Source organism: Fukomys damarensis, unplaced genomic scaffold, assembly GCF_012274545.1.
Source record: "Fukomys damarensis isolate Sample0158 unplaced genomic scaffold, DMR_v1.0_HiC HiC_scaffold_7, whole genome shotgun sequence".
Lineage (NCBI taxonomy): Eukaryota > Metazoa > Chordata > Mammalia > Rodentia > Bathyergidae > Fukomys > Fukomys damarensis.
The window spans coordinates 25,754,377-25,764,103 of NW_022900919.1; the positions used below are offsets into that span (position 1 = coordinate 25,754,377).

A 9,727-nucleotide genomic window follows, 5' to 3' on the forward strand; every position below is an offset into this window, starting at 1 on the left:
TGCAGAACTACTTCAAAAAGCGGACATTTATTAACACATTAAACAATTTTGTGCAGAACTTCTAAAGAAACAAATTCAGGGAAAAAAAAGTCTTCCAGCAGGTAACAAAATAATCTATTGTTTAAATTCCTTTCCATCAAGATGACTTTATCCCATAAAACAGTCCGTGAGCTGGACAGTCTTCTCTTCAGATTGAAACAGCTATGTGGCAGTCACAAGGTTTTGTTCCAAAAACACAACTAGGGTACTATGGTGTGGATAACTGAATTTGCAGTAATTCAGTCTGACCTTCCAGAGCAGCATGAGACCACTGCTGAGCACTCACAGGCTCCACTAGTTCCTCAGACAGGGTAGCCCAGAGTCACAGTGAGCACTGTGGAAGAAACTTGCCCATTTCCGCCATCCTCAGCCTGGCGTCATCCTCCAGCAGAAGGGTGAGGTGCCTTCCTCCTAGAGGACAGGTGTGTACACCAAGTTTAATAAATTAACGCAGGGGGAAAAGCAACAGGGGTACAGAACTCTCCCTTGAAGGCATTCCTTTGAAATAGGCTTAGGTACATGTGGATCAAAGCACTTCACAAACATGGCCGTGCACCCAGGTCCCTGGAGCAGCAGTGACAGCATAATCCTCTTTCCATTGTTTCTGAGCAGTGATTTAATCCAGTACACAGCCAGCAGACCGCTGAAGCCAGTTACTGGCTCTGTCCCAACTGCTCCATAAGGCACAGTCTGAGATGTGCATGCCCAGGCTTTGGTCCCTTCTAGGCTCTTGCGGCTCCCTACTATCGCTGGCTACAACCTCTCAGTTTGCAAAGGAGGAAGTGGGTGTTTTTGGAAATGACAAATCAAGCGAGAAAAACCTGGCAAAAACACTAATTCTCCATGTTTTATGACTTGCCCTTGTCACCCCTCATTTTGCTCTTGTCAATGACATTCAAGTGTTCAAAGGCCTGTTGCTGCATTTTTCATGCCTCTGTACAGTACTACTGTCTTGTTAGACTCTTTGGTAGGACAGCTTTCACCCAAGCCTGTTTTTAGGAATGAAACTAAACAGCCACATGTCATTTTCAAGTAAATTTCTTGACAAACTCCTCAGCTGTGAGCTATGAGAGACATACTGACCTGACAGCAGATTTGTCATTCCTATTTTAGTGCCTGCAAGTAGGAGGTGGGGGAGGAATGAATGTAATAATCCACTGCTTCAGTCACAAAGCAGATCTTATTTGCTTCAGCTCAATGAGGAAGCCGCTAAAATTACATGGTCCCAGCTTTATTTTGGCTTGGTAGAAAACACTTTAAAGTACATGGAGTTTAAGGCAGGGTGGGACCAGGAAGACCACTCAAGCTGGGCAGTGCTGTGTTCTATGCATTAGGACAAGAGCAGGCCAAGCATCAGGAGAATCAGGCAGGGGATCAACTGCACGCTGCCTACACCAGGATTCAGGGAGTGGAGATCATGCAAGTCAGGATGCCAAAGGGAAACCTCTGAACGTGGTGTGATGAGAATGTGCAAGTTTGGGGGCATCTGCAGAGGCCACCCTTGCTCACAAACAGTGATTCTTCTAGGCTGCTAGTGCATCGTGGAGTACAGCTGTCACCTGTAGACCCACTGGCCCATGGCATGAAACTCATTCAATGCTGCTCAAAGGGTGAATGAAGCTGTGTAGGCATCGAATCTGTCTGTGGAGTCAGCTCACCAAGCTCACTCATGGCGGTGGCAAGCAGAGTGTCCTGGGACACCACCACGGAAGCATCCGCCTTACAGTCTGCATGTGTGGCACTGTTTTGTCTGGCAGGTGCCATACCTGGCATGGTGGCCAGGCTGTCAAAGTGGCCATTTTCTGCAAAGGACAGCAATTTCTCTGGGAGTTTGGGAGGTGCATACTCTTCATCAGGCTGCTCTGTTTTGTGCTCTTCATCGTTTTTGGGTGAGCCATCTACAATAACAAGGAAAGACTTCCATGGAGTATTCTTATCGTGGATCTACAAAACAAACAGGACAGATTCACCATATGTGCCTCCGTAATCTCCCAGTTTAGACACTCTGAACAAAGGTATCTTTTAATTCCATTTCTACTGCGGTGAAGCCCCATTTCACCAACAGCTGTCAAACATCTGCCCAACATCTGCCCAGCACCAGTGCCACTGCTGGAAAGTGTGCAGCATGGACTGTGCCTGCATCACCCCACTGCCCCCTCCAGCCCAGCATTTCCCAGGGCTCCTGCTGTTTACTGAGGTGTGCCGCCGGAGGGTGGACTTGTCAGTGAATGTCCGTCCACACGCGTTACACATGAACGGCTTTTCTCCTGTGTGGATGCGACGGTGGCGCTGGAGGGCATTGAGCTGGGTGAACTGCTTCCCGCACTGGTCACAACAGTAGGGCCGCTCCCCTGCAACACAAGAAAAGTGACTGGGAGAACAACCTCTTCACCTGCTGTGTTTACTGCTGAATACACTGTCTACAAGCCTGGAAATCCTCAATGCTTACAACCACAGCCTAAATCCAACAGCTTGAGGGGCCAATCTGAGTCACACAGACTTTATGGCTATACTAAAAGTGTGCCAGAATCTGTGCCTACAGCTGGTATTCCGTCTGCTGAGATGATACCTGCTTTCCACAGTAACAGAAGAAAACTGCAAGTCCCTAGTAACTGTGTGTGTGTGTGCATGTGAACAAGTAGGCCATTACCCTTGTGTATAATCCGAGTGTAGGATGTACTGACATCCACACCCCATCTCTCATTTCTGCAAAGGGATAAAGTTGGCCCCCATGTACATGTAAGTGCTCCCATATTTCAGTTTCTCAAGGCCAGAAAATATCCAAAAAATGCACTTATGTCATCAGTTTGGCCATTTGGGGGAGGTAAAGCTTCCAAATAGTTTTCTAGTAAATCTGAAACATTGCAGCCACATCTCTTGCCACTTTGCACCCTCTCCCTGGGTCACTGCAGCCCTACCTGTGTGGACTTTTACATGCTGGTAGAGTGAGTTCCGCTGGGCAAAAGTCCTGAAACACATTTCACACTTATAGGGTTTGGAGCCAGTGTGGATTCTATTGTGGTGCTTTAAGTACTCTTTGGAAGCAAAACTCTTGCCACATGTTTCACACATAAAAGGCTTTTCACCTACATGGAAAGATGAAAGAAAATTAGAAACAGTACTTAAGCATTAACAGTAAATGGGAAGAGTAGTATCCCTTTGTGGGCAGCATGTTAGACTTCCTAATAAAAATTATCATAAAATATTAATTAACACAGGATGCTTGCTACTTGTTCACAGTTTGTGTAAAACCTCCTTAGAAATCCAAGAAACATGTCAGCCAGCTCACATTTTAGAAATCTAGTTCTTCCCAATAAGGAAACAGCTTCACTTCTCTTTGGATTGTTGCACTGTTTTTTTAAAACACTTATGTGGATCTTTATCAAAATAAAAGATTCTTTTTTTTTTTTTATTTTGGTACTAGGGATCAAACTCAGGACTTTGTGTGTGTGAAGCAAGCAGAGGCACCACTGAGCTAAATCCCCAACCAAAAGATTCTTAAAATGAGAGTTTCTGTGGATATGTATTATACTTACTATATTACACTAGTATACTATATAAAGCTAGTTCTAGAATAGCAACCTGTTTCCAGACTGGACTGCATGGCAAGATACACTTGATCTTAGCCGAAAGGCCGAGAAGAGATTGCATGGCAAGATAGAGTTTAATATCTCATGTTTCGCAGTTTCAGTCTTTCATTCTTGTAGCTCAGACTCGTAATTAAAAGGAGTGCTCCTGATTTCACAAACAGCAAAATTAAAAATGCTAGCTTTCCTAAAACCTTAACACAGTAAGTATCAAATGACCGATTCTGATTTTTTTTTTTTTTTTTTTTTTTTTTTTTTTTTTTTTTTTTTTTTTTTTTTTTTTTTTTTTTTTTTTTTTTTTTTTTTTTTTTTTTTTTTTTTTTTTTTTTTTTTTTTTTTTTTTTTTTTTTTTTTTTTTTTTTTGATACTGGAGATCAAACTCAGGACCTTGTGTATGTGAGGCAGGTGGCAGAACCACTGAGCCAAATCCCTGGCTCAGATTCTGATTTGATTATTCCATGTGACCTGATATTGCCCGACCCCCCACTCCACTGTACCCCAGTCCTGCTCATCTGCAACAAGGTCATTCACATTAAATGCAGATCTCCATCTTGTCTGCATTTAACCTGACACCTTTATGACAGTGCTTAGAAGTAAAAAACATTAAGCAAAGGAACTGCAGAACAACCACAGCATACAACAGTTGGAGTGTATTATCTGTGTAGCTCACAAGAAGATACTGAGGCTTACAGACACTGCTGAACCAGAATAAAGCCAAATTAAATATTGTCCCTCCTATGCTCAGATTACATTGCAAAGATTTTGGGAAATAGGAAATGATCCCACCACCTTAATATAACAATCAACCATGTTAATGGTTTTTTTCTGTTCTTTTCTGTATAGGTTTTCCATATAGTTGGGATTAACTATGGGTTTAATCAAGCATTTTTAAATTCAACCTTCAAGCACAGATATTTTTGTGCTGCTCAGAGCCCTTATTCTGAATGGCTAGGCTGTAAGCCAGGGGGCCTGCATCTACCTCAGGAAGCTGACTGGCTGGACAATCAGGTCCACCCTTTGGTTTCCAATCTGTTATTAAAAACAGCAAGAAAGGGGGGATTTAGCTCAGTGGTTCTGCCGCCTGCCTCACAAGCACAAGGTCCCGAGTTCAATCCCCAATACCAAAAAAATGAATGAATATATAAATAAAATAAAGGCCTACATTATTTTGTCATTTGAATTTATGCTGAAGGATAAATTCCTAGAAATAAGCTCAGTCCCTGGGACCTGTTTCACACCTCTGGACAAGGAGACCCAGAGGTTAGAATTGTGCAGAGGCCAAGGACTGCAGCCCATGGTGATTTTTACTCGTTTCTGATCACTAGATAGAAAGCTAGAGAGTGGCTTCAACCTGTACCTCTTGGCAGAGCCAGCAGTTTCCCTCCACAGCTAGGAAAGACAGTGAGTCACGGCAGCGTGGTATTTACCTGTGTGGACCCTTTTGTGGTAAATCAGCATGTGGTTCTGAGTGAATCTCGCCCCACACTCATCACAGACAAAAGGCTTTTCCCCTGTATGAATTCTGAAAGCACAACATCCAGATGGTGACTCAGGGTGGGTTCAAAGCTCACTCTGCAATACAATGTCTACTCTATCCTGCAAAAACCATCACTCCGAGGGATGGACTGAAAACCCATGTCTCCATCCCACATTGTCCGGAGCTTCTGTGCGAGGTCAGGAGGTGGGCACGGTGCTCTGTGAGTCCACACAGTGGACCGTGAGCTTCACCCACTGTGCTCAGCATATGCCACTGGGCCTGTACAGGGACTGCCCAAAACCATCTAGTAATTGTGAACTTCCTCCTTTAGAGAGATCAGCCATGGACACTCTGGCAACAGTTACTGACAAAATACCACATGGTCAAGACTTTCCCCTCATTTCCTCATCTGCTCCACCTAGAAAGCTATTCTCAATGCCGGGTAGCCTGTGTCTGAGCAGTATGTATAAACGTTTTAAGTTCAAAGCCACAAGCTGCAGCAGATAGGCTTCACCACGCATGTCCTAAAAGATTTCACTTCCTACACTGAGGAGAGGAGCCCGCTGCCACCCCACCGCAGGCCTGGGTGTGGAAGCACACCTAGGACAGCCAGCATAGGAAGCTTAACCACTTATTGGCTATGTGCTGGGAGCTAGGCTGAAACTTATTTGGAAATGGACCACCACCCCTTACAGCTCAAAAACAGACTGACAGAAAACAGTCCTGATCGTGGATTGACCAACTTGCACCTTCTAAACACAGAGCAAGCAGATGTCATCTCACGACATCTGTTCCCCACTCTTACTGGGGCGCAGAGGGAACCGGGCAGGATGTCCGCCGGCTGCTCCGGGCCTGCAGCACAAGCCCTGGGCAGCTGAGGACTGTGGATACCCTGCCCTCGAGGTCTGTCAGGGTGACCGGACCATCTCCCATTGCCTCGCCACCTCCTCTGAGGAGAATGCACGCTGTCTCCAAGCCAACTCCCAACTCCGGCCACCCAGGCCACCCGGCCCGCACACTGCACCTCATGTGGGTCTTGAGCGCTGAGGGTTGAGAGAAGCGGGCGCCGCAGTCGGGGCAAACATGCGGCCGGTCTCCCGTGTGCGTGCGCTCGTGCAGGCGCAGGGCCGTCTTAGAGCTTAGGCCCTTGCCGCACTCCGAACAGCGGTGGCGAGCGCCTCCGCCCTCGTGCACATGCAGCACGTGCCGCCTCACATCCTTCAGGCGTTTGAACTTCTTCCCACACAGCTCACAGGGGAAGTGGCGCTCGCTGCTGTGCACGAGGAGCTGGTGATTCCGAAGGTTGCAGCGGTTGGCAAAGGTCTGGCCGCAGGTGTCGCAGCGGTACACCGCCTCGGTGGCTACACCGTGGTGCTGCTGGACGTGCTTCAGGAAGCTCTTCTCGTACAGGAAGGCCTTGTCACAGAGCGTACACTTCAAGTTGCTCTTCTTTCTGCCCTCCTCGCCATGGTCGCCGTCGCCCTCAGCCTCCTTCCCAGACCCTGCTGCCCTTTCCTTCTGTAGTGCTCCCTCTAGTTCCCCGGCACCCACACTGCAGCCCTGGCTACCTGCCGCTGGCACCATCTCTGCGGATGGAGTCGTCTCTGCATCCAGCTTTGTCTCTGCATCTGCCTCCTTCTCTGTGGCTACACTGCCCTCAGGCTGCTCCTGGGGACACATGCAATCCCCCACAGCTGCCTCCTCTGAACTTTTCTGCTGCTCTCGGAGTCGTCTTGTGTATTTTTTTTTAGGTATTTCCACAAACACTTTTCTTCCAGCCAGCCTTCCACTTGCTCTTCTGATTTTAGAGTAGGGAGGTTTGGCCACATCTCTCTTCTTTTCTAGCTTTTCCTTGGGCTTCCTCACTGGCATATCAGGTGACAAGCCGCTGTTGATCCTGTCCTCTGAGTGATCTGAGGAGCCCACAAGACCGTTGCAATGGGCACTATCCCTGGCCACACTTGCTCTAGAGTCCACAGTAACACTGGTCAGGGGGCCACTGCTAGCTTCAGCCTTCTGAGACTCTGAGAAATTCTGCAATTCCAAAAGGACCGACTCTAACATCTGCTTCTTTAACTGGAAACAAGTTTCTGACAGGTCCAAACACTTGAGCTTTTCTGCCATCTCCAGCATCCGCTCCACCCGGTCTTCCTCTACCTGGACTTTGGTGGTGTAAACAAACTCAAGAAATGAAGCAAAGTCGACCACCTGCACCTCGTGTAAGTACACATTAGTCCTGGCTCCATCCATACTCTTCTCATTCAGGAACATATCCTTAAAAAACTTGCTGGTTGCCGCCAGCACCGCTTTGTGGGCCATGAAATCTTCTCGGATGCCCTGATATTCCACGCTGATGGTGACGTCACACAGGTGGCCGAGAAGGCGGAGCTTGTGCATTTCCCGCAGCAGGTGAAATGGGGAGGATTTGGATTCCAGCAGAACTGTGCCACTTTCCATTTTTCTTCTTTACATACAGCTTTGAAAGTGAAGAGAAAAAAAAAAAAAAAAAAAAAAAAAAAAGAATTACATCAGGTTATGTAACCACCAAAGCAAAGGGACTGGAAATTAGGAGGGTTACCTTCAGCTCCTGGAAGGCCATGAGCAGACTGACAAAGTCACCTGTCTTGCATGAAGATACAAATAATATTCCACTTCCTAGTTTCTGCTACATTTTGACATTTGCAATGGAAGCAGTCTTGGCAAGATTCTCCCCATTGATAAACATGAATGACTAATGTTATGACTGGCAAAATACAGCAAAGTAGTAATTTGCTTATCAAGGTCATTTGTCATTTGCTCACAGGCACACCCAAAACTGTAATAGAATTTATGGCAACAATCATGTCTAGTTTGTTGATTAGGAAACCTGATAATTGAAATAAGACACGTGGTTGCCATTGTGTGGAGACCTTACACAATCATTTCTGCCTCTAAAAACAACCAACTAAATAAAGCACAGCTTTCCAGGAGAAAAACTTGAAAAGTAGTCTGAAATCCCATCCCCATTACAACACCCTTAACATCTGGTACATTGGTACCTCAGTTCATAAAGGCTTTTTGTTTGCAAACAACTGTTTGCAAAAAGAAGCATTTGGCAAAATTGTTTTTGTTTGCAAACTCTGTATTGGGTGACAAACATGACCATGGCCATCTTTTTCAAAATTGTGAAACAAATTGAGTTCATGAACCGAGGCACCACTGTACCTGAATCAGGAATACTCTGTAGAAATCATACAGGTCCACAGCTATCAGCACTGTGCTACTGGAGCAAGTGACAATGTCTGAGGCTGGGTTTCCTCTGGTGGAGTCCCACAGGTGAGAGTGCTGTCAACCAGCAAAGCATGTCAGGTGCTTACGTTGCCTGACTCCTGCAGCTTCCTCCAGGTGGAGATGTCACCCACGATGATCCCATTCCACAGATGTGGAACTAACAAGGAACAGTAAGTGTGGGTGGGACTAGAGCCCTGGAAGTTCTCAGCAGAGCTACATCACGACCTTGCTCCTCCGATTACACCAATGCTCCCAGTATACCCACCCCACCTTTGCTCCTTCCTCTTTGGAGACCCTTCAGGGTGTCCTTTCTCCTTCAGTTTCACCCAGCTTCTGCTCCTGAGCCCACCTTCCTCTTTCAAGGCCCCTGGATCTAAATCTTCACCCTCCAGAGAACTCGTCTTCTTTCCAGCCTCCTTCCCCCACATCTTGGATGTCACCTAGAATTCCACGCGTCTAATACAGAATTCCTGTCACTGTCTGAAGAGCCAGTCCCACCCTTCTTCCCATTAAAGGTTCTGTCTACACAGCCCCCACCTGTAGAGGAGGCCTGTGGTGTCTGAAGTGTGAATCAGTGTCAAGACTTGAGTGGAGGATGGGCTGCCAGTGACCCCAGTCCTGGCCAGGGGATGAGAGACTACAGACCCTGTTTGCCTGACGCCCACGTGGCCCGCTCTGAGTTCTTGAGGCTGGCCCTCCAGGGAAGCGAGTCCTCACAAGTCAAGCGAGCTCTGAGTTAGCATTCCCAGTGTGCTCTGGGCAAATAAGATACTGGTCATGGTCAGGGTCCAACTGCGGCCTGGGGACAGCGCCTCTCACTGCAACTCACCATATTGGTGCCTCGTAGGATACACAGCAGTGTTCTCTTAAGAGCCTGACCCTCCTTTCCCAGGGACTCTGCCCTGCGCGGTGTCCCCAGCTCATGAGGCCAGGCCTTCCCCAGAGAACCCTGCCCTGCGTGGTATCCCCAGCTCACGGGAGCAGGCCCTCCATCCCCAGGGGACTCTGCCCTGCACGGTGTCCCCAACGCACAGGACAAGACTTTCCCCAGGGGACCCTGTTCTGCGCGGTGTCCCCACAGCATGGGGCCAGGCCTTCCCAGAGGGCACTGCTCTGCGCAGTGTTACCAGTAATGGGGCCAGGCCCTAACTCCCCAGGGCGCCTGCTCTGCGAGGTGTCTTCAACTCAGGGGTCCAAGGCCTCCCTCCCCGGGGATCTGCTCAGCGCGGTGACCCGGGCTCAGGATCCAGTTGTGCATCTCGCTCCCCTGAGTCTGCACTCAGGGATACTACCGAGTCGCGCACTCACCTCCGCCGGGGCCGCCACCACTGTACCAGGCCCTGAGCAGCCGCCG

At 47.9% G+C, this 9,727-nt stretch overlaps 1 protein-coding gene across 5 annotated transcripts; it reads right to left on the reverse strand.

Annotated features, from left to right (window-relative positions):
- Positions 1–9,727, reverse strand: Gzf1 (GDNF inducible zinc finger protein 1). Of its 5 annotated transcripts, none has more exons than XM_010608244.2 (7): positions 9,682–9,727; positions 6,128–7,579; positions 5,054–5,148; positions 2,958–3,125; positions 2,233–2,390; positions 1,806–1,937; positions 1–450 (listed from the first exon to the last, which is right to left on the reverse strand). In XM_010608244.2, the coding sequence occupies exons 2-7, from the start codon at positions 7,558–7,560 to the stop codon at positions 406–408; spliced, it is 2,031 nt and encodes a 676-aa protein (XP_010606546.1). In that variant the 5' UTR covers positions 7,561–7,579; positions 9,682–9,727; the 3' UTR covers positions 1–405. The 5 variants fall into 5 exon arrangements, with proteins under 5 accessions (XP_010606546.1, XP_010606544.1, XP_010606541.1 ...); XM_010608242.2 differs by having other exon boundaries at positions 1,806–1,983; XM_010608239.3 differs by having other exon boundaries at positions 361–1,983.